Source organism: Papio anubis, chromosome 4 (genome assembly GCF_008728515.1).
Source record: "Papio anubis isolate 15944 chromosome 4, Panubis1.0, whole genome shotgun sequence".
Classification (NCBI taxonomy): domain Eukaryota; kingdom Metazoa; phylum Chordata; class Mammalia; order Primates; family Cercopithecidae; genus Papio; species Papio anubis.
In genome coordinates, this window is record NC_044979.1 from 160,933,318 (window position 1) to 160,959,379 (window position 26,062).

Below are 26,062 nucleotides of genomic sequence, written 5' to 3' on the forward strand. Positions count from 1 at the left end.
GATGCCAACAACTTTTCTTTTTAAGCATCAAATCTTTCTCATTACTGCCCAGAAAAACTGGCATAAGCTGTTGTTAAATCTGTGCCCCTTCTCCTTGCTTGACTGGAGTAAGAGTTTTAACATTTTGCCATTTTGACTTTCCTTTCTGGGCCCCCTGGGTCCTCTCCTCCCACCCCCTCCCTGGGTAGTAAGTTTTCATCACTGTCACCATGGCAACAGCAAGGATGCCTCATTCCTCACAGTTCCGCACAGCTAAACTCTGGTCGCCTTTGTCCACTGAGCTAGCTGAATTCTTTATATATACACCACTAAATCAACTATCTTCTATACAGAACTTCATCCATTATTCAACCTTAAAAAAAAACAAAAACAAAAACAAAAAAACAAAAACAAAACAAAAAAAAAACTGATGTATACTAATTTCTTCTCCTGGGAATGGCCTTTTTCCAGACTTACCAAATACTCTTGAATACACCAGACATTTTTGGTCCCTAGGAACAAATATAAAAATTGCTAGTGTACGTGCATCCAATATAAGCGCGGCACAATTTTAAAGCACGCAACAGAGCATTCATAATGGGTTTCCCTTTTAAAAGCACAGTAGACCAAAAATAAACCTGACAAAGGGCAGCTGTAGAGTTTTAACACGTGGAAAACTCCACAAGCAGCAGTTATGTAACTTGAAAGAAACATGATAAATATTTCACACCATTAGATGAACTTCCAACTCTGACACTGAAAAAAAAAAGCAAAGAACACGAAACGAATGCACCTCAAATCTCCAAGGAGCAAAAAGCTTAAACTGAGAAGAGAACAAGGCTGTGCTAAAATCTGAGACCTGACTTCCAGCACAAGGCTTGGTTGCTTTTTTTTTTTTTTCTCCAGTCCGAGGCGGAGCCCGCGAACCCCATCTCCTCAGAGCGCCACCCCCTCAGCTTCGCCCGTTGGGCAGAAATTTTCCAAATATCTCCACCCCTAGGCTGAAAAGCCAAAAAGAAGTTTTGAGCCAAGGAGGGAAGAAAGGAGTTGGGGCAAAACAGGAGGCGTTTCCCCACCCGCATACATCCCCGTCCCCGAGACACCCAATCCCCCCACCCCCAGCCTGCCCACGCCTCCCGCCCCCGGCTCCTCGCCCTGGGGACAGCTGGCAGCCCCGCGCGGACCAGACACAAAGCCGATCAATCCCAGAGGCGTGGGGGCGGAGGGACGACCCGCCGGGGCTTTCCCGGGCGCTGCTCTCCTCCTGCTGCCCCCCTTGTTAGGACCCGGCGGACGCCTCGCCTGGTTTTCACGCCCTCTAGCCCCCACCCTCACCCCCCGCAAAAAAGAACAGACCCCCATCCCTGGGCTGGAGGACCCGCCTCTTGGCAGCCAGCTGAGAAGGCGCCCCGGGGAGGGGGAAATTGACATCCCATCTAGAGCCGTCCCTCCTCTTCCTCCCCTCCCGACTCTGCTCCTCTCCCGCCCTAGAAGTTCAAGGGCCCCCGGCCTCCTGCGCTCCTGCCACCGGGACCCTCGACCTCCTCGGAGCAGCCGGCTGCCACCCCGGGAAGATGGCGAGGAGGAGCCGCCACCGCCTCCTCCTGCTGCTGCTGCGCTACCTGGTGGTCGCCCTGGGCTGTAAGTTGCTCGGGTTCCTCTACCCTTCCTGCCTGGACCAGCCTGCCCCCACCCTCCAGCCCCCCACGGGGCGCTCGGGGAAGGTGTCTGGGCGGCTCTGGGCCGAGGTCGCCGCGGGCGTCTGACCTTGCGCCCCAGCGAGCGGGAAACCCAGGGTGCCCGCGGGCGGACGCTGGGAGCAAGGGAGCGCGAGGTCGTGGGTTTCTTGTAAATTGCGTCTGATTTTGTCGGTTCTAAATACAGAAAATTAAGGGTTCCCACTAGCAGGTTCTCATCTGTTTGTAAAGTTGGGGTAAGTTTTCAGACAGAGGGACGTGATTCGAATGCAAAACTCACTACCCACTGGTAAGATGCTAAGATCCCAAGAAAGATGGCATCACTGGGAGGCGGGCGCCGGCCACACTTTGAGTCCCCGGGGAGGGGGCAGCGTCCGCGTGGTCTGGGCTCTGTAGCGTCCCGGCTGAGCCGGCGATATGCAAAGCACTTGTGGGGCGGAGATGGGGGGAATTCGTGGCTGCTGAGCCAGAATTACTTTTATCCTCTCCACCTGCACATCTACATTCGGTTAGAGAAGCCTGGTCTGGGGACTCTAGCCAGCTGCTGTGTCCTCAGGGGACATCCAACGGGACGATTGTTAGAAAGATTCAAAAGCCACATGATCCAGTAGCTGGGGAGACGTCCCAAAGCCAATTTCGCCGGATGATTTTAAACAGGATTGTCACGGATTCTGGGCTCATGAGATTTAAAATCCTGGGAACGTTGCCGTTATTTTTTTTTTCTTCGCGTTAACTTTTTAGGAAAATGGAGGAAATTACAATAGACCTTAAGCAATGCAGTTTGACTTTTGCTTTTTCTTTTTTCTCCTACCTTTTTTGTTTTGCTTTTTTCCCTTCCTTCCTTTTCTTTTCTTTTCTTTCTTTCTTTCTTTCTTTTTCTTTCTTTCTTTTTCTTTCTTTCTTTCTTTTCTTTCTTTCTGTCTGTCTGTCTCTCTTTCTTTCTTTTGTAAAATGAGTTACTATTGCTATTCTTGTTCCGGTAAAGTAATACTTATAATACTTAACCTGCGGGATGAGTGTCTAGTACCACAATACAATGATGTTTTCTCATGCCATCGCTGCCCAAATGATCATCACACAGCTCAAGTGATGTGAGCCACGTCCCTTTGTGGAGGAGGAAGGTGCACATTGTCTCAGGGAAGGGACATGTGCTGACCAATATTATATAAAGTCAAACCAGAAAGCCAAAGTTTCACAATGAAACCCTTGTGCAATTTTGAAATATCAGTTGGTATTATACGGAACACACAGAAGAAAAAAATGCACTCATGCTAAAAGGCAACAGAGAGGTAGGTTGGACAAATTGTAACAGAACAACTGAGAAAGTTATGTATTCTGCTGAAATCCTAAATTTCAAATAGAAAAGAGTGTGCCTGTTAGTGTAGAATTGTCACTAAATAAAAACAGAAAATCGTTTCTGCTCTGCTATTCCTATTGACTCACCAACATAGAAACAATACACCCCAAGTTTGAAATCGTAATGGAGAAACAACCAAGAGGCAAGCAAAAGCATAAATGAATGGGGCTGAGTGACCTCTTCAAGCTTTAGGTAAATATAACACATTTGCTCTGCTAAACTTGATTCCTACAGGGGATAAATTTGGAAGTGTTGCGGGGACTTTTCTATATTGTTCCTGAGACACCAAAAGATCTGGCATTGCAAGAGTGTTTTATTTGTGTGTGGGTTTTTTTTTTATGTTTAAAACAATTTTAGAACAGTTTGGATTTAGATAAAAATTCCAAAACTAGTATAGAGAGTTCTCATATACTCCACACCCAGTTTCCTGTACTGTTAATAACTTACATTAGTATGGTACACTTTATTCAAATTTCCTTCATTCTTACCTAATGCCTTTTCTATTCCAGGATGCCATCCAGGCTACCATATTACATTTAGTTGTCATGATTCCTTAGGTTCTTCTTGGTTGTAACAGTTTCTCAGGCTTCCCTTGTTTTCTCTTGCTATAATGGGTTTGAGAAGTACTGGTCAAGTATCTGGTACAACAACTGCCAATTGGTGTTTCTCTGACATGTTTCTCATAACTAGTCTGGGGTTATAGGGCTTTTGGTGGAAGATCAGAAAGTGGTAAGGGACCTAGGTAAAGGGACATTTTCATCACATTATCTCCAGGGAACATACTGTACACATGACTTACTGCTGTTCATGTGAACCTTGATCGCCTGTAATCCTACTCATAATGTAGTGCATACCAGTTTCCTCCACAGATTACCTACCCTTTTATCTTCATTTCCATACTAGATTTTCTGGAAGGAAGTCACTACATGCAACCCACACTTCTTCAGAAAGGAGAGTTATGCTCCATCTCCTTGCAGGCGGAGTATCTTCATAAATTATTTGGAGCTCTTCTGCATGGGAGATGTGTCTCTCTCTTCCCTTCATTTATTTATTTAATCATGTGTTTTTCTATCAGTATGGGCTGATACATATTTGTTTTATACTTTGGGTTATAATTCAATACTATTTTATTTATTAAAGACTTAGTGGATTTCTAATACTGTTGTTACAGATTCATCTTCTTAATATTCTTCCCAGGTGTAACTGTGCCACTCTTTTGGTCACTCCTCTCATATACAATATCATGCTTACTCCCTTCCTTCCTTTTTTTCCTGTTGTTTATGAGCATTCTTTATATCTTTCTTAGTAGTCTGAAGGATTGCTTTTTTGTTGCTCTTCTTGTTATTTAAATGATGAGGTCAGTATCACTGTTGATACATGGACATTTGTGTGTGTTTAGTTGAATTACATTTTTCTTTCCCACTCCATTAGGAAAAGAATTTCTTGATGTTTGCTCACCACTGTATGTCCAGTGCTGAGTGAAGTTCCTGGTTAATAGTAGGTATAAATATATGCCTGTTGATTCTGTGGTGTCTTAGTCCATTCAGGCTGCTGTAACAAAATACCATAAACTGAGTAGCTTATAAACAACATTTATTTCTCACAACTCTGGAGGCTGAGAAGTTCACATTCAAGATACCAGCAAATTCAGTATCAGGCAAGGGCCCACTTTCTGGTTCATAGATGGAGCCTTCTCAGGGTGACCTCCCATGGTGGAAGAGGCAAGGCAGCTCTGACGTCTCTTTGTAAGGGCACTTGTTCTCATGACCAGATCACAGTCCAAAGCCTTCAACTCCTAATACCATCACATTGATGATTAGATGTCAACATATGAATGTGGGGGGACATAAACCATAGTAGATGGAATGGGGATGAGGTAGGGTAGGTAAAAGAAGTGTATAGATTGAACTGATTGCAATATAAATCATGAAGCTCTAACTTCATGTTAAGTAGGTAGGGTGTCAGATTTCTCTGAGGCATCATTTAAGCTGATATCTCAAAAAATAATAGGAATGAGTATTCTGTGTTTGGTAGGGTGTTGTCATGCCTTTTGGGGTCTCTCAGAGCCAAGGAACTGATTGTGAACGATCTACCTAGCCAGTAGCAGCTGGTCCTCAGATCTGGACTGGGACCTGATCCAGGCGCTTAGCCTGAGTCTAATCTCTCATCAACTGATAAAGATTGTGGTAGGAGAGAGAGGTCTGAATCTTTTGTAAAAGCACAAGGTTCTGCCTTTTTGCCAGAACTGACCCAAAGCAGCACTCCAGGGAACTGGTACTAGGAAAATTCTGCCCTCTGTATCTATTGTTAAGAAGCAACTGTCATAATCAATTTGCTGGGGAGAAGTGGTTCCATGCTGGCATAGTCTCAATTATCTGATGAACAGAAATGTTAAAATGGGCTTGTAGGTGGATTTAACAACCATTTCAAGACTATGAAAGAAATTATATTAAAAAGAATGAAGTCAAAAACAAGAACTTCAGCCTGAGCACAGTGACTTCGCTACAACCAAGAACACTCATTTATCCTCCCACATGCGCAGTTTAATGAGAGAAGCCCACGGGAGCTTACGGATGTTCACCACCCATGGTTTTCATTGCATTGGTTTCCTCCTGTGGGCCTTCTCCATAGAGAAGATGTATTAGAATACAGAGGTAAGAGCTGCTAGCTTTATTGAAGTCAGACCACCAGGAAGCTATAAAGGCCATTACTTAAAATAATATTTTTTCATTCCACGCAATATAGTAATAACACTGCTGAGTCAATACTCCAGTATACCCCTCTAGCTAGATTGATGTTTTGAGGAAGATGATAGTGAGGATGGAAAAGGGGAATCAGAACATGGGTCAGGTGGTTCCTTTGGCAAAAGCAGCAAAAGAAAACTTAAAACCAAGGGCTGTTTTCTTGGATGGTATTAGTGTTAACAAGGCTAGAACTCAGAAAAAGCAATCCAACTGCATTACTTTTCTATTGCTGTGAAACATATGACCACAAACAAAACAATACAAATGTATTGTCTTAAAGTTCTAGAGGTCAGAAGTCTGAAACAGGTCTCACTGGGCTAAAATCAAGGTATTGGCCGGGCGCGGTGGCTCATGCCTGTAATCCCAGCACTTTGGGAGGCCAAGGCAGGCGGACCAGAAGGTCAGGAGATCGAGACCATCCTGGCTAACATGGTGAAACCCCATCTCTACTAAAAGTACAAAAAATTAGCTGGGCATGGTGGCGGGCACCTGTAGTCCCATCTACTCAGGAGGCTGAGGCAGGAGAATGGTGTGAACCCAGGAGGCAGAGCTTGCAGTGAGCCGAGATCACGCCACTGCACTCCAGCCTGGGCAACAGTGCAAGACTCCATCTCAAAAAATAAATAAATACATAAATAAAATAAAACAAAATCAAGGTATTGGCGTAGAGCATTCCTTCTGGAGGTTCTAGAGCAGAATCTGTTTCCATGGCTTTTCCAGCTTCTGGAGGCTCCCCATTCACAGCTCTGTCCCACCAGCTTCTAAGCGTGTGATGCCAGGCTGCCATCTCTCTAGTTCTCTGTCTTCTGCTTCCTTCCACTCATTAGGACCCTTGTCTCACCTGACCTTGGGGTCACCTGAGTAACTCTGGATAATTTACCCATTTCAAAGTCAGCTGGTTAGCAACTTTCATCCATCTACAACTTCAATTCCTATTTACCATGTAAAGTAAGATATTTATAGTTCTGGGGAGTAGGATGTGGACATCTTTGTGGGGCTATTATTCTGTCTCTCACAGCAGCCAAAACAGTGTTTTCAGTGTTGTAGCCAAGAATATTCTAGATTCTGTGAAGTCACCATAACTTTTAAAGTATAGCTCATAGTGATATAAAGCTGGTTGGTTTTTTAGTTTTGTTTGTTTGTTTGTTTTATTTGAGATAGAATCTCGCTCTGTCACCCAGGCTGGAGTGCAGACGTACAATCTCAGCTCACCACAACCTCCACCTGCCAGATTCAAGCAATTCTCCAGCCTCAGCATCCTGAGTAGCTGGGATTACAGGCGCCCACCACCACGCCTAGCTAACTTGTATTTTTAGTAGAGACTGGGTTTCGCCATGTTGGCCAGGCTGGTCTTGATCTCCTGACCTCAGATGATCTTCCTGCCTCAGCCTCCCAAAGTACTGGGATTACAGTCGTGAGCCACCGCACCCAGCCTAAAGCTATATTTTTTATGAGTTGTTTTTCAAATTGCATAGTATGGTGGTAAAGAACATGCACTCCAATGCTGCACTCTGTGCTCTTACCAGCTGTGTGATCTTATACAGGTTAACACCTGTATATATGTCAGTTTACTCATCAGTGTTGGTGATAATCCCAGTAAGAGTGCTTACCTCATAGAGATTTAGGAAGAATTACATGTATAGCACACTTAGTAAACTGGAGAAGCCATTGAAGCCTTTTGACATTGAGTATCAGTTTGATTTGCATTTTAAAGAGAATGCATTGGATGGAGTATGGTGAATGGAAGGATTGGGGTGGGGGGAGTCAAACTGGGGAAACCAGTTAAAAGTTATTGGAGTAGTCCAGGCAATTGCTTATGTAAGTGCTTATTTTATATAGTTTATCGGTAAATATACTCACATAATTACACATACACATTTAACCACTGACAATTGCTTTTTACAGCTGTCACCTAGTGATGTGATATGTTCTGAGAAATGTGTCGTTAGGTGATTTTGTTATTGTGTGAACATCATAGAGTGTACTTACACTCTGTGGTAAAGCCTGCTGCACACCAAGGCTATATGGTGTAGCCTGTTGCTCCTAAGCTACAAACCTATACAGCATGTTACTATACTGGATACTGTAGGCAATACCTAAACATATCTAAACATGGAAAAGGTACAGTAAAAACAGCATAAAAGATCAATGGTACACCTGTATAGGCACATACCATGAATGGAGCTTGTAGGACTGCAAGTTGCTCTGAGTGAGTCAGTGAGTGAGTAATGAGTGAAGGTGAAGGCCTGGGACGTTATTGTATACTACTGTAGACTTTATCAACACTATACACTTAGGCTACCCTAAATTTATAAAACAATAAAGTTCGTGTGTTACAGCAATACAGGCGTTATAGCATCACTAGATAATAAGAATTTTTCAGCTCCATTATAATCTGTGGGACCACTGATATAGTTCATTGTTGACCAAAATGTCATTATGTGGTACATGACTGCATTTGAAATGTAGTTAATTAAATCTGATCAGGAATTTTTTTTAAAAATGGCTCTTTGGTTTTTAAGGAAATTTTTAAAATCATGTATGCTGCATTTTCAACTTTCTGTTCAGTTCCCAACCTATAAACATGAAACAGTAGCTCTTTTGGTTACTATATAGACCTTGTTTCAATGTTTTTCTCTTTCCCACACGTAAGTTTATTTTCAGTATTTGTTTCCAGTGTTTCCAGAGTTTCCCTGAGTTGTCATCCTTAGAATGGTCATTTTACTGGATTTGATGTTCAGAAGAGTGGCCTTCTATGTTCCAAAGGGTATGAGTGTATGCGTGCATGGGGTGTGGGGGGAAAGAGAGAGAGAGATTGAAGGAGAGAGAGAGAGGATGGATGATTTTGTGCTCAAATAAATGCCTGCTGACAGGAACACAAAACCCTACTCTATGAATCTTTAGGCCAGTGAATGGGTAGGAAATGCTCTCCAGTTTGAATTGTTCCTACATTTTATGAGCAGAGAAGTAAATCCTGTGAAAGTATTTCAAGAGCTGCCCTCTTAGCTGTCCATTGTCTTGGCTCAGAAAGTCCTAAGGAAGAATCCTTGTAAACTTAACAGACAGGAATTTTGTTTCTCACTGGAGAGCTCTGCTTTTCTTTATCGCATGTCATCAGCATCAAATTTTTATTTGTTTTGTTGGGTTTTCTGTTTTGCTGTAGCTGTCGAAATTTTCTACGGGGATAATTTAGGACGGGCTTGTCTTTATATTTGTAAGGAGGAGTAAAAATGCATAACCTGGTCTGTCTTCTTTATGCTAGGTTTATCCAATTTGCTTGCTTTCATTTTGTCAATGCAGTCACCCGCTGTTTTTACTCTTCGCTTTCTTCACATTGTGAAACTTGCTAAATACATACTATGGACAAAACCAAAGATAAAAATGAATTAATTGTTAAACACATTTTCTTATATGTCTAACTAAGAATAATATATGCTTAGGGTAAATTCAAACAGAGCAGCAAGTTTATAAAACAAGAAATAAGTCTCCTTTCCAGCCTTCCTAACTCCTATGCCTCTCAGATACCCCATCCTCAAGTTTCCTGCATACGGTTTCAAGAAATTAGAAAATAAATAGTTCCAGTATATATAAGCATATACTCTTATAATTTCTTTAGAAATAAAGATCACAATTTATTATGCTTACTGCTATATACCTTCCAGAAAATCAAATCATATTATATATAGTGTTGTGCACCTTGCTCCAAAAAGTTATTTATGTTAGTAATTAAGCTACAACCTAAAGTTCAGTCTACAAGCAGGACTCAAGATAACATCTTATAGAAGCCTTTAAAATTGTTGTGTCAAAATGCAGTGGGAGCTATTTTCTAACTAGAACCACCAAAAATAATGAAACAAAGTGATTAGTAAAACAGAGGGAAATAAACTTCCAAACCAGTAACCAAATATGAAAAGGGAAAAATTCCAACCAAGATCCAGTTAAAAAGTCCAAAGGAGAACGTGTATAAACCCAGAGAGGACAGAGACACTAGCACCAGCTAAGATTCGCAGACAAGTGCAAATGGGTGCTATTTTTAAAGGAGACCAAGGAAGCAATAATGACCACAAATAAAAAGGGAACATGTGAAACTTCTGGGCAAGTGCTAAATTTGAAAAGACCGAATGGTGTTTATGTTTTTTAAAAATGCACTAGAGGGCTGGGCACCGTGGCTCATGCCTGTAATCCCAGCACTTTGGGAGGCCTGAGGTCAGGAGTTTGAAACCAGCCTAGCCAACATGGTGAAACCCTGTCTCTACTAAAAGTAGAAAAATTAGCTGGGCGTGGTGGCATGCACCTGTAGTTCCAACTACTAGGGAGGCTGAGGTGTGAGAATCACTTGAACGTGGGAGGTGGAGGTTGCAATGAGCCAAGATTGCACCATTGCACTCCAGCCTGGGCAACGGCAAGATTCTGTCACACACACACACAAAAAAATTCACTAGATGCATTTTCAAATAGGAATGGATTTTGATCAGAAGCAGAACTGATACAATGGAATAAACAAAAACTCAAGTATCCATTTGTCCAATAACCAAAACATGCAGCCATCTATGTCATAAAACATTAAAATTGTACCTAAGCATATTGGAGACATGAGATTATTGTACGGTCCATATAGTTAGTGCTTTTGGATCCAGAACAAGTCAGGTTCTTTTGTGCCGTGTGTTTGTGTGTGTGTGTGTGGGGGGGGGGTGTAAACAAGTGAACATCTATGCCATTTTATCTCGACACAGTACTTCTTCCCAACCTTCATTCGTCTGTGTTGTTGTTGCTATTGTTCCTCATGTGGCCAAAAGCAATTTCTCCCTGAAGGTCTAACTCCAAAATTCCTTGCGCCTTCTCCTAATTCTTTCTAACTCACCGATTCCTCAAAGTTGATGTCTACTGTATATTATACTCTGGTGTTTTTGGTATATTCTTGATTCTCTTATGGCACTTACTAAGTTGTACTTTTATAATTTTTCCATGTATATCTCTCTGTAGTGTGAGCTTGTTGGGGGCAGAGACAACACATCTTTGGGTCCTTAGTACCTAGAGTACTGCATGGCACTTTTAATACTTGATTAAATAGAATTACATAAGCTGGAATTTAATGCTTATTTGTTTTGTAGCTTCATAAAATTATATAACATTTTAGTAATAAAAACCTTAAGACATATGTAAAATTAATAGTCCCAAATGAATGCATAATATTTCTGCTCCTAAAACTCTCTCCTCCTCTTTTTAACAGTGGCCTCCCTAGAGATACAAGGAAATATAGAGACTGGTCTGCCTTATAGGATTTTAGGAAATTTTCAAGATTTCCTGATGCCTCCTTATATCCTAAAAGCACATAAGTTCCTCTTGAATTAGTAAGCATTGATTAAAAACTCAGATGAGTCAAACAATACACTCCTCAAAAGTTGCTTAATCTAGAATAGAACAAAGCACATGTATTAGTCTGTTCTCATGCTGCTATAAAGGACTGCCCCAGACTGGGTCATTTACAAAGGAAAGAGGTTTAATTGACTCACAGTTCCACATGGCTGGGAGGCCTCAGGAAACCTACAATCACGGCAGAAGCGGGAAGCAAACACATCCTTCTTCACATCATGGCCAGAAGGAGAAGTGCTGAGCAAAAGGGGGAAAAGCCCTTTATCAAATCGTCACATCTCATGCGAACTCACTCACTATCATGAGAAAAGCATGGAGGTAACCACCCCCATGATTCAATTACCTCCCACCAGGTCTCTCCCACAACATGTGGGGATTATGGGAACTACAATTCAAGATGAGATTTGGGTGAGGACACACCCAAACCATATCAGCATGTTAGTTGTAAAAGTTCTACTCTGAAGCAGGGTATCTCCAAACTTTCCCCTCATGGCCCAATCTCTTTGTTACTCAATTGATATAATAGCAATCTATATCCCATAATGAGCAAAAGTTTATTAAGAGAGATGAGACAATAGAGACTGTTTTAGTCTATTTCTGTTGCTGTAACAGAACACCTGAGACTGGGTAATTTATAAACAAAAGAGGTTTACTTGGCTCACAGTTCTGAAGCCTGGGAAGTTCAACACTGGGCAGCCACCTCCGGCAAGGGCCTCATGCTACATCAGAGCATAGTGAATGGCATCACCTGTGGAAGCACCCACAGGAGCAGCAAGCGAGTATGTGCAAAAGAGAAAAAACACAAGTGATAGCCTCACTTTTTTTTTTTTTTTTTTTTTTTTTTTTTGAGATGGAATCTCACTCTGTCACCCAGGCTGGAGTGCGGTGGCGCAATCTTGGCTCACTGCAAGCTCCACCTCCCGGATTCACACCATTCTCCTGCCTCAGCCTCCTGAGTAGGTGGGACTACAGGTGCCCACCACCATGCCCGGCTAATTTTTGTGTATTTTTAGTAGAGACGGGGTTTCACTGTGTTAGCCAGGATGGTCTCGATCTCCTGACCTTGTGATCCACCCACCTCGGCCTCTCAAAGTGCTGGGATTACAGGCGTGAGCCATTGCGCCTGGCCGATGGCCTCACTTTTTAACAACCTGCTCTTGCAGTTACTAATCTAGTCCCATGAGAACAAGAACTCACTCGCCTGTGTGAGAATTAACCCAGTCCTATGAGAATGAGACTAATATCTTCGTGAGGGTGGCAGAGTCTTCATGACCCAAACACCTCTTTAAGGTCCTACCACCTCTCAACACCATTCCACTGGGAACTCAATTTCCTATGTGTGGATTCTGAGGACACACTTCAACCATTGTAGAGCCTGATAAAGTGATCTTCATTTCCAAATCAAAGATGATTTTCCTAGGCATTCTTGTCAGGTATTTATACAGGTTGGTGCAGAAGTAACTGCAGTTTTAGCTGTTACTTTTAATGATTTTGTGGGATCTTGACACCTGCTCATTAGCACTTAAAAAATTACCCCTGGATCCAGGTGAGTCATCATCTTGGCCAAGAGTCTCATTCGGCATTAGGCAAATGCCAAAATCAGATCCACTTAAGAATCTCAGTTCAACTGTGCTACTGCCACCCAGGACAGCTATCTGAAGATACAGATGTGTTTGAAAAACATCAGATCAGTGATCTTCAAACTTTTTTATATTACATATCCTACTTTGTTTTTTAAAAGAGCATATGTCCTGACATTTTTTATAAATTATAATATGTATTTCTGTATCGACATATTAATCATAAAACATATAATACATAGAATAAATATCAAATGAATGAGATAATGGAGCATTAAACAATAACACACTAACAGGGCAGAAATGAGGTGGTTATAGCCCTATATTACAGTGTTCTGTAAAGGCTCCATAAGTAAAATAATGTGAGAGTGGTACATGAATAGACAGACAAACCAATGGAAGAGTATATAAACTCCAGAAATTATGCCAACTTTATTTAGAAATCACGTGCGTGTGTGTGTATGTGTGTGTGTAAAATGGTAGCATTTGAAACCATGGAGAATGCTTAATCAATATTGTTTCAAATGGGAAGCCATTTGAGAGAAAAATGGATCAGAACCTGATATTCTCCATGATGATTAATTTCAAATGGATCAGAGATCTAAATGTAAGTAGGTAAATAAATTAAACCATACCTCACCCCACCAAAAATAAAATAAAATAAAGCATGGGTCTGTTCTTCTATAAACTGGACTGCATATCAAATGAGTATCTGCATGGGAAAAATAAAACACCCTAAACAAATCCAAAGATAAATGACTAATTGGGAAAAGATATTTGTAAGTTACGTCTCTGACAGAGTATTATCACTGATATAAAAGGAGCCCCTAAAAGTTAAAATGCAAACATCAAAATTTTATAAATGGCACACAAAAAAACCCAGAGTTCCCAGAAGAAAAATTTAAATGGTTCTTCAAATATGAAGCTTTTCTCAGCATAACTTAAAGTGCAAATTAGATTGTCCCAAAGATAGCACTTCTTCCCTTAGCAAAATCACATAAACTCATCCACATACTGTTATTGAAGTTGTATGGAAATAGGCATTCCACATACTGCTGATGGAGCCGTGAGATGATACAACTGATAGGGAGTAGCAATATGTAGAAATATTGTATATTTACCCTTTGACCCATCATATTCAGCACTATGTAGAAAAATTCTATATCTGCCCTTTGACCCATCAACCCCACTACTGGGAACCTATTTTAAAGCTGTAGTTGCAAAAACAGGATATGCTTTATGCATGGTGTTATTTCTTTTTTATGCATTGTGTTATTTATTTCACAACTATTATAAAAAAATTGATTGAAAACAAATGCCCATTTATAGGTGATTGGCTAAATAAATAACACAATGATAGGCACTGCAGCGATATAAAGGAATAATGGTGATCTCTCTATACTGTTATCTCCAAAATATAGTAAGTGAAAAAAGCAAGATGCAGAACAATCTAATGCAGCATGCTACATTTTGTGTATGACAGAAACACTGGCAGTTTAAACTGTTAACTAATGAAGCTATTAACAATAGGTAGAATAGGAATGGAACAGACTTCTCTTACTATATACAGCTTATTACATAGATTTCATTTTGAAATTTTAAATGTTTTATTTCAAAAAATAAAATTCACTAAAACAGCCATCCTTAAAAACGGAAAACAAATGGAAATAAATGAACATACTGAGCTGGGCATGGTGGCTTACGCCTGTAATCCCCATACTTTGGGAGGCCCAAGCAGGAAGATTGCTTAAGACCAGGAGTTCAAGACCAACCTAGGCCACATAGGAAGGCCATGCCTCTACAAAAAAGAAAAATAAATAAAAATTAGCTGGGCATGGCGGCATGCCTGTAGTCTCAGCCACTCAGGAGGCTGAGGTGGGAGGTTTGCTTGGTCCTGGGAGATTGAAGCTGTAGTGAGCTGTGATTGCGCTACTGCACTGCAGTGTGGGTGAAAGAGCAAGATGCTGTCTCTAAAAGAAAAAAAAAAAGAAATAAAGAAATAAACCTACTGTATATCAAATCAGTGATATAACCACACAGAGGAAATAATTATTTCAATCGGAACCTAAAAACATAATATTCCACCAAACAGTAGAATATATGTTAAGGACAAAAATAGCTGCAAATATGTTTTAAACTTTAGTACTTTAAAATAATGATTTTGTTATTTTGACACTACATTGTATTATAGGAAATACAAATCAGTAATTATACTAATGTAAATAGAAATTAAGATTTTTAGTGTAGGAAAAAAGAGATATGTGTATAAAGTTTTTAAAAATTAAGTACAGGTCCTATAATGTTCTATCTGATTTGGAAATGTTCTATTTGAATTGAGTTTGAACTCATGATGCTTTCCTCTTTTCAAAGCTACTTTTCCTATCTGTCCACTAAAAAGACCCAGAAGACATCACAGCCTGTATCAATCAGCTTTGAAGAAGTAATAGATAACCTCAGAAACCTCAGTAGTTTGCCGCCATATCCATTATATATTTGGCTTGTATTCCATTTTGGTGGCTCCAGGTCAGCTGCTGAGTCTCTTCTCTACAATCTTCCTATTCTAGGACTCAAGCTGAAGGAATTGGCCCTATTTGGAACAGACAGTCCTTGTGGCCTAGGGAAAAGCAAAGGACAGAGCTTAACAGCTCTGCAAGCTTCTAGTTAACATGAGATATGCCCATTGGTCAAAGCACATCACATGGCCAAAAGTGGAACTGGGATGGAGAATTGTGTTCTGCCTGCTAGGAGGCCCTAGAAATCATACAATAATAAATAAGAAGGGAGTTAGGAGTTGGGGATAATAATATAAACTATTCTACAACCCCTCAAAACTGAGCATACTTAGCATATAGACTATAATCCCTAAATACCATACCACACTAACAATGACTAGGGAACTTTGGAGGGACACTTGATTCCAGTTTTAGGGTTAGGCGATTTAAGATGAGCCTGGGATGTTTTCTTGCCCTCGTGTATTCGTCTGTTTTCACACTGCTATAAGAAACTGCCAGAGACTGGGTAATTTACGAAGGAAAGAGGTTTAATTGACTCACAGTTCAGTGTGGATGGGGAGGCCTCAGGAAACTTAAAATCATGGTGGAAGGCGAAGGGGAAGCAAGGCACCTTCTTCACAAAGTGGCAAGAAGGACAATGCCAAGTGAAGGGGAAGAGCCCTTATAAAACTATCAGATCTTGTGAGAACTCACTATCATGAGTACAGCATGGGAGAAACTGCCACCATGATTGTTACCTCTATCTGGTCTCTCCCTTTACACGTGGGGATTATGGGGATTACAATCAAGATGAGATTTGGGTGGGGACACAAAGCCTAACCATATCACTTAGAAGGCAAGGTAGCTGTCAAAGACTAATGAGATTGTGCCCAAAGGACAAAGGAATCAACCTAAAAAGACTTTCTTTGGCCAAACTGGAGGCAAGATGAGAATCAAAAGAGAAAATGTAATACTGAATGCAATTGATTTAAATATGTTGAATGTATTGTTAAATGCATTAATTATAAAGATACTAAAAAGAAAATCAAAAAAAATATTTAAAAGTCATCACTCTGGCCGGGTGCAGTGGCTCAAGCCTGTAATCCCAGCACTTTGGGAGGCCAAGATGGGCAGATCACGAGGTCAGGAGATCGAGACCATCCTGGCTAACACGGTGAAACTCCCTCTCTACTAAAAAAATACAAAAAAACTAGCAGAGCGAGGTGGCAGGCGCCTGTAGTCTCAGCTACTCAGGAGGCTGAGGCAGGAGAATGGCTTGAACCCAGGAGGCGGTGCTTGCAGTGAGCTGAGATCCGGCCACTGCACTCCAGCCTGGGTGACAGAGCGAGACTCCATCTCAAAAAGAAAAAAAAAAAAAAAAGTCATCACTCTTTGGTCACCATTAGAATTAACTAGGTCAGTTACTCCTTACCCTGATATTTGACAATCAAAATAAATAATTATCTTTATTCTGCTTTCTTTTAGGCATGTATGTGTAACCACAAAGCCTTAACTTAGAAGGAAAAGTTCTTCTTTATAGAATTCAAGCTAATAAATGTCAAAGAAAATAGATAATGAAAAAATAATAGAATCTAATCATCATTTTGCAACATGTAATTGACTTAGGGTATGATTATTAATGGGTAAAATCATTAGAGAAAATGTTGATGAGAGCTTTACGATGGAAGGATCAGTCTGTTACCACCTGAAACACTGATTAATCCTAGCATCATTGAAAGTAGGAAAACCAGCAGGTGCTGTGGCTCACGCCTGTAATCCCAACACTTTGGGAGGCCAAGGTGGGTGGATTACTTGAGGTCAGGAGTTGAGACCAGCCTGGCCAACATGGTGAAAACCCCTCTCTACTAAAAATACAAAAATTTGCTGGGTGTGGTGGTTCATGCCTGTAATCCCAGCTACTTGGGAACCTGAGACATGAGAATCGCTTGAACCTGGGAGGCAGAGGTTGCAGTGAGCCAAGATTGTGCCACTGCACTCTAGCCTGGGCAACAGAGTGAGACTTTCTCTCAAAAAAAAATAAAAAGGAAGCACATAGTACTCCCTGTGTAATATTCCTGCCCATCCCTCCAAAAAAAAGAAAATGACCTCCACTTGAATGAAGCCTCTCAGCAAGCGAACTTTCATTACAGAAGGATAGATGCACAAATCAAATGACACCACAACGTAGCATGTGCACAAACTCAGAAAGTGGGTTTTTCTGCAGAAAAACTGACCAGGTTTCTGCAACAAGTCAATGGCATGAAAGGTAAAAACAAAAGGGGAGAGAGGAAAGATCAGGTCAGCGCTAGATTAAACACATGCATAAAAGGCCTAAGAAGCAAATGTAATGCTGACATATAGTATGTATCCTGATTCAAATAAGACATCAGGGAAATGTGACTAGATATTAAATTATACCAAGAAATTATTTTTGTTAGTTGTTCAAATGGTGTTATAGCTATATGTCTTTAATCTTTAGTGGTGCTTGCTAAAGTAATAAAGAAAATTATTTGGTATATATGATTTGCTTTAGTATTCTTCAATAATGTAAATGTAGTAAATATGACAAAATCTTTGTAACTTTAATCTGGATGATGATTATATGGTGTTTATTGTTTGTTGTCTCTATTTTTGTATATATTTGAAAATTTTCATAATAAAAACTAAACCCATAAAATAGAAAAAAGATAATATGATAAATATACTGAAATTCTGTTTTTGTTTTTGTTTTTTTCCCCTGAAGCCCTCTGGTCTTTTTTGTATGCTCCACTTTTCACTCTACAGGTTTAAAGAGAAAATGAATAGAACAAAGTGAATTTAATTGAAATATTTGAAATACCAGCGCTTTTTTTCTTTTCTTGAGACAGAGTCTCACTCTGTCACCCAGGCTGGAGTGCAGTGGCACCATCTCAGCTCATTGCAATCTCTGCTTCCTGGGCTCAAGCAATTATCCTGCCTCGGCCTCCCGAGTAACTGGTATAGGCGTCTGCTACATTTGTTTTTTTTTTTTTTTTCAGTAGAGATGGGGTTTCACCATGTTGGCCAGGCTGGTCTCGAACTCTTGACCTCAGGTGATCTGTCCACCTCGGCCTCCCAAACTGCTGGGATTACAAGTGTGAGCCACTGTAACTGGCTGAAACACCAGCTCTCTTAAATGCTGTGCCTTAACCAGGGTAGTTATGCGAATTATGTTTGAATAGTCCCTTTTAAAAAGCTATTTATTTAGCCTATTTCCCACTAGTAGTTTTTTAAAAATGTCTTTTTTTAAAAAAGAAAAGAAAACCAATTCACCCCTGTCATCAGCTAGAACTCCAAGCTCCTGGGTTATACAGCAAAGTCTGTTAGTAAATCCAGTGCATAGGAGCTACATTTTTTTTTTTTTAGCGATGTAGCATGCACCTTTCAGTGCATTTCTTTTGAAAGGGACTTTAATATTTTATTCCCTAAAATGTAAAAATACTCATCACATGAATGCATGCCACATTCATAGACTGATGGCAAGAAAAAGTGAATATAAAAAAGGAGTTGATTAAATTCCTAAAAATTTAAAAGTTTTGTCTTGCATTTGTTTAGTGGAGACTGGTTCCATTAAGGCCTTCTTGTCCACCCCCAGGCTCCTTCTAAACAAGTAAAGACAATACCTGCAGATGTCTTACATTCGACATATCAACTCAAGCACATTTCAAAATTGGCCATAGTTTCTAAAATATTCATTTAATGTTAAAGTTCTTGTTATTAATAACTTAGTGTCAAGCTTCCTGTGAGTTCTTCGTAGGATTTAATTTCTCATAGTTCCTTTAGCTCTGAAGACCCCAAACCTATAAGGATTCTCTAGAGAAGATGCCGATTATGGGAAAAGAATGGAAAAAGGAGAGGCATTTAGCAGCCACATTAGAATAGCCTGGAGCCTGTGTCAGCAGCATATGCACACTGTCATTGTAGCCATTTGTGTCAGAAGCTATTTCTGTGCTGGATAGCACTTTCTCCAAGTACACTATGAATTCATGAGCAAGGGAATGTAGATGTTAATGGAGGAAGAAGTTTCACTTCACCTCCCACTCCTTTGCCTCTTAATTTTAGAGTGGAAGCAAGATTGCATCACAGTCCTCCATGGGATATATATTCAGAGTCCTAATTATTTGAACAATCATATATTACTTGTTTGTACAATTATATATACGTTCAATTGTTTGTATTTAGCCACAAGTTACCAAAATTTGCTGAGTAATGATGAGACCCATGAAGACCAGCCTTTTTCATGATGTGGGCTAGAAGGTTTAAGGAGATTTATTTCTAATTAGAAAATGAAAGGACAAAAGATTTTGGAAGCGGGCTATTGCAACACTTCTTTTATAGAGCAGTTATCCCACTGATGTGTATATTGAATACAAATTTTCTTTTCAGAGAACAATGAACTTACATCTGTCTTTTTTTTTTCTTTTTTGAGATGGGATCTCTCTCTCACCCAAGCTAGCATGCAGTGGTGCAATAATAGCTTGTGCTAATTTATTTATTTTTTTCGAGAGATGAGGTCTCACTATTTTGCTCAGGTTGGTCTTGAATTCCTGGACTCAAGTGATGCTTTTGCCTCCTGGCAAAAGTGCTGGGATTATAGGCGTAAGCCACTGCAACCAACCTAACTTTCATCTTTTACCTAAAGGAGTATTAGTCACATCCTCTCTTACAAGGTGACTCGTGGCAGGTTCATATGGATAGGGATGGTGGACAGAATCACTTTCACTTTTTAAATTGATTGATTTTATGAATTATATTTCTAATATGTATTTGCCAGTGGTACATTATTGAATTCATAAGTTAAATATCCATGTGAAATCTCTTCTAGATGTTCAAAGGACCTCCTTATATTTAACCACAAATGTCAAATTTTGTTCACAAAGAAGCAAAAAGTGTGATGTAAATAAAATGGAACTAGAGTTCCAATGGGCTAGATTGAGTCAGTTCTGCCCTTGGTAATCATATGGTTTTAGAAAAGCTACTTTATTGTATTTGAGTCTTTTTTCCCCTCATTTGTTAAATGAAAGGGTTTGATTTAATGATAGTTTGTGTTGTTTATAATTTAACATTTTATGTTTTTAAATGGGAAAATGTACCATATTTTAGCCTGTTATAATAAAATTATGTTATATGTAGCTGAGAACACGTTTTAAAATTCTAAACTGCCTCCTTTAGAATTCTCCTTAGTTAGAACAGAGCCTGTTTTAGAAGGAAGCAAGAAAATAAGCTCCAAAAATGCTGGATATTCATGAAGTTGACTGTATATCATGCTATAAACTTTTTGTTGGATGCAGTAGGCAACAGGAAGTTGTGGAAGGTTTTGAAGGTATTGGGGATAAACAATCATTTTGACCCTTACATATAGACTGGACTTGGGAAGAAAGGGTAACTGTAAGGCAGGTCTTAGGTATTGAGGTCAGGATTAAACTGGAGGCTGTCAAAATTGTTTAGGAAAAGTTGAATCCAGAAGACACTGAAAATAGAAATTGATAAGATGCAGTGATTGATTAAATATAGGGGGCATCAAAGAAATCAAAACAGGTATTCCAAGATTGTAACCTTGTAGAACCAGAGAAATCATGGTATTTAATGGAGAAGCAATGATTTTTTTTTATATTTCAGGAAGTAATAAGATAGCCAACTAAATGTGTCTCTAAAGACCATTGGAGAGTGGATGATCATGATCTGTACCTATCCCCTATATTTAAGTGGTAAAATGGAAACAGAAATGTAAAACCACTCTGGGAAAAAACATGGAGAAAATTAGTAGGAGGCAAAAAACTGAACTCTGGAGAACATGCTTAGTTAAAGAATATAAAAGAGCAGAGACAATGACAAAACAAGTGCCCAGAGAAATAATGGACAACCAACAGAACCAGTGTCATGGAAGCTGGGCAGGAATTTTGCAATGTCAGTAGTTATCTAGAGGTCAGGAAGAATGAAGGGAAAAGATCAGGGTGAAGTGTTGAGTAACCTGAGGGGATTAAAAAGTAAAGAAAAAACAAAAATTAGCATTCGAATGGAACTTTACAATTGACAAAACACTTTCAGAGGAATTATTTTACTTCTCATGTTAACATGACTGTGAGACACATAGGACTATTTTTTATCACAGTTTCATAAATGAGAAACACGGGAGCTTAGGGTACTTTTAGGACTTATACCGAGGCAGGACTTAGAGTTACTGACTCAAAATCCCACATTCTTTGCTATCTGGAAGACAAGGATACAAAGAATATGCTGGAAAGTACCAACCAATAGTGTATTTGCAGTGTCCTTGTCTCTCACCACATATAAATGCCTTCTATATTCACAACTCAAATCAAATTCAAAGCAATATTAACCTGAAGGGTAAGCCATAAGCCTGTAATGAGTATTTCATGTTCTAAAAATATTATTTAACTAAATGGGAGAAATATCCAAAAATGAACACATTCCATATTGGAAGGGGTTTATCATCCAATTTAATCATCCTAATAGCATCACAGCAGATCATTTAAAAGGGAAATAGAAAACGTCCTCATAATTTTCTAGCCTTTTTTTTTTTTTGCCGTAAGTTCATATTAAAAGAATAACATTAATATTGCTTTAAGCAAAGATAAACATTATTATACGTCATGCATTTCCTAAATTTCAATTATGTGTTATTTTAAAAATTGCTATGTGTGTCTGATGATAGAACACAAGGCTATGTTTTTCCTTCCTTTTAAAATAAAAAATAACTCTTTTAGCTGATTTCTTGGGTGCCATTTTGTAATTTCTTTTGTCTTTCTCTACTTCCTAACTTTAGTTTCCATAGGAACAGGATCCATTGGAAAGCATTTGGGATTCTTTCAAAATGTTGACTCCGAGATTTCTAATTAGGGTTCAGGCACTTATAGTTTAATTAATATGAGACTTTTTCTGTGTTTTATCTTTGAAGGTGGAAAAAACTGGGTTATGATATCATAATATGTTTGCCTTTTCAAAGATTTTTATTAGAGATTTGGATCAAAGAGCTTTAAGATCATTTAAAAATGCATTAATACATGGCTGAAAAAATTAAATATATTATGTATACTATTCTTGACAGATAAGAAGACTTAAAACAACAATTATCCCAGTTGAATGCATCAAAATTAGTTGACTTTTCCTTAGCTGAAAATTGATTCTTTGAAATATAACATAAATCTAGTGTCTTCTATACCTCTTTTATAGTTTGTTGTTGTTTTTCTGAGATGGAGTCTCGCTCTGTCACCCAGGCTGGAGTGCGGTGATGTGATCTCGGCTCACTGCAACCTCTGCCTCCTGGGTTCAAGCAACCTTCCAGCCTCAGCCTTCTGAGTAGCTGGGACTACAGGCCACTGCCACCACACTCAGCTAATTTTTTGTATTTTTAGTAGAGATGGGGTTTCACTATGTTGACCAGGCTGGTCTCGAAACTCCTGACCTCAAGTGATCCGCCCACCTCGGCCTCCCAAAGGCCGAGATTACAGGCCTGAGTCACTGCACCCAGCCTCTTTTATAGTTTTATTGTGAGAACAAGTATGGTCAATGGAAAATAATGTAGGTGATAGATTTTACTTTTTAAAAATTACCGTTATAGTCACATTACATTAGCTGTATAAGACAAAACAATCCTCAGTTTATAAAACAAAGCATTCAACTTTCTATTAACAGAGAGTGTGCTCAAGGAATTAAATCAGGGACTATCAACAGGAAGGGGATTACTGCCCCCTCCAAAGTCCCACTGCATGCTCATGTGAGTGAAAACTTTATAATTATCTGAGCTTATACTGTAACTTACACTGTTTTACATATAAACACAAATATTCTTTTGGACAGTCTTATCATATAACTAAATATACAAATTTGTATTCTAATGCTCACAATAACCCTATTTTTTTTTTTTTTTTTTTTTTTTGGAGACGGAGTCTTGCTGTGGCGCCCAGGCTGGAGTGCAATGGCACGATCTTGGCTCATTGCAACCTCCACCTCCCAGGTTCAAATGATTCTCCTGCCTCAGCCTCCTGAGTAGCTGGGATTACAGGGGCATACTACCATGCCCAGCTAATTTATGTACTTTTAGTAGAGACGGGAGTTTCACCATGTTGGCCAGCCTGGTCTCAAACTCCTGACCTTAGGTGATCTGCCCACCTTAGCTTCCCATAGTGCTGGGATTACAGGCGTGAGCCACTGCACCTGGCCAATAACTCTATTCTTATATTCCTGTACTATTTGAAATGGTTTCTGATCTTACTTAAATCCCATTTAACAGTATAAATGTACACCAGGCATGGTGGCTAATGCCATAATCCCAGCACTTTGGGAGGTAGAGGTAGAGGATCTCTTGAAGCCAAGAGTTTGAGACTAGCTGGATTGGGCAACATGGCAAGATTCCATCTCTGTGAAAGTAAACATTAAGAAAATTAGCTAGGCATGGTGGTGCATGCCTATAGTGCTAGTTACTTGGGAGGCTGAAGCAGGAGGATCCCTTGGGCCCAGAGGCTCAGCGTTGCAATGAGCTATGATCATGTCACTGCACACAACCTGGGTGACAGAGCAAGACACTGTCTCTGAAAAAAGAAAAAATAATAATAAGTGTAGGCTAACATGTGACTTCATTGTGTCTTCTAGTGTACTCATGTATAAGCATTTATGAATTAAAATATATATTATGTTGTTTTTTTATTTCTCTTTAACATTAAAGGGACATTACATTATTTCCCAAATTTTACATATATATAAATTTTATGTATATAAATTGTATGTTTGTATATGTAATGTTATATTATCTATAAATTTTGTTTCAGAATAATAAAGGAGGCATCAAAATTTATTATAAAATGAGGGTCTGATAGTGTTAAGAACCAATGAATTAAAATAAATGAATGCAAATTACATGTATTTAATCACTGCACTAAATTCTTAGGTTTGTGGTGGTTGAAAACAAAATTATATACTCTATTTTTAGGGAAGCAGTTTTTCTCTTTCCAAGATTCATTTTTAGCTAACATGAGCACAAAAATTAAATGGGAGAAAAATGTTAAAAAAATAATTGCAGAACATGCTGCAGAATAATCGTGGATATGTGTAGATGTGGGTGTGTTTCATTAAAATCTATTTAAGTTTTTTTCTTTCTTATGTAGTTAAGGTAAGGATAGTTTTTGAATTATTCAGTGTCAAAATTACTTTTGGATTTTTGTGCAAGGAAGCTATAAACCCATAACATTATCAAAAAAGTCAAAATATAGATAAAACTTAATACTTTCTTTGTTTTATTTATTTATTTTGAGAAGAGGTCTCACTCCTGTCACCCCGGCTGGAGAGCAGTGATACAGTAAAATTCGCTGCAGCTTCGACCTCCTTGGCTCAAGCCATTCCTCCCACCTCAGCCTCCTGAGTAGCTGAGACTATAGGCTCCTGCCACCATGCCTGGCTAGCTTTTGTTTTTGTTTTGTAGAGACAGGGTCTTGCTATGTTGCCCAAGCCACCCTTGAAGCCCTGGGCTCAAACAGTCCTCCAGCCTCAGCCTCCCAGAGTGCTAGGATTAGAGGCGTGAGCCACTGTGACCAGCCTTATTTTTGTATTTTATTTTTTTGAGACAGGGTCCCACTCTGTCACCCAGGCTAGAGTGCAGTGGCATGATCGTAGCTCACTGTAGCCTCAATGTCCTGGGCTCAAGTGATCCTCCTGTCTCAGCTTCTTGAGTACCTGGGATAGGAGGTGTGAGCCACTGCACCTGGCTATACTTAGTTTTTTGTTACTTTTTTTTTGAGACGGAGTCTCGCTCTGTCGCCCGGGCTAGAGTGCAGTGGCGCGATCTCAGCTCACTGCAAGCTCCGCCTCCCGGGTTCACGCCATTCTCCTGCCTCAGCCTCCCGAGTAGCTGGGACTACAGGTGCCTGCCACCTCGCCCGGCTAATTTTTTTGTATTTTTTTAGTAGAGACGGGGTTTCACCGTGTTAGCCAGGATGGTCTCGATCTCCTGACCTCGTGATCCACCCATCTCGGCCTCCCAAAGTGCTGGGATTACAGGCTTGAGCCACCGCGCCCGGCCTAGTTTTTAATTTAACTGGTATTATTTGCAGGTCTTGTAGCCCAGGTATCACAATACATTAAACAATAGACAGTTAATATTATATTTAAGTATATTTTATATTATATGTAAATATAGCTTATACTATTCTTAAAATACAGTACAAGAAGTTTATACATTCGATTTGAAGACAAAATATGTCCACTTTGGTTTACAACAGACATTTGATTACCTCCTATTGGGGGTTAAGTATGATGTAGACACAACCTTGTATCAAATAGTTCCTAACATCATGTTCCTAACACTATTCAATGGGAGGACCAGGCACGTAAAATATCATAATTTTTTAAAAGTCTTATGACAAGTACTACATCAGATAGAGGAAGGGATGACTATGTATGGGAGGACAGAAGGGGCCAGCGAAAGCTTTACTTTTCTTGACATTTAGGTGGGGTGTTGAATAACATACAAGTTCATCATTTGGCAGGGAAGTGTTGGAGAGAGGGGATTCCAGGCAGAGGGCTTGGAGAATGCAGAGAGCCAGAGTGTCTGGGAACTCCACAGTGGGTGCCTTGAACATACGGTTTGTAGGGAGCAGTAGTCAAAGGGGAGACTGGAAAGATGGGAGCCAGTTCCAAAAGGCCATTTGAAGGAATTTGGAATTCATCCTGAAGGTAACAGGGGGCCTCTGAAGGAAGCTAAATATCAGATAGTATTTTAAGGCGCTAACTCATGTAAGAGTGAGGAGGATGAATTGCAAACTTGTCCACATCTATATTCATCCTTGGCAATTTCCCTCCTGAATCC

At 39.7% G+C, this 26,062-nt stretch overlaps 1 protein-coding gene across 1 annotated transcript in view; it reads left to right on the top strand.

Moving 5' to 3' along the window:
- The first annotated feature begins 997 nt into the window (after positions 1 to 997).
- The window catches only part of JAM2 (junctional adhesion molecule 2), a 79,583-nt gene continuing 54,518 nt past the window's right edge, over positions 998 to 26,062 (top strand). The window contains exon 1 of the mRNA XM_003895589.4: positions 998 to 1,620. Within this exon, the coding sequence (XP_003895638.1) occupies positions 1,554 to 1,620 (67 nt within the window). The 5' untranslated portion in view covers positions 998 to 1,553. The remainder of the gene's footprint in view (positions 1,621 to 26,062) is intronic.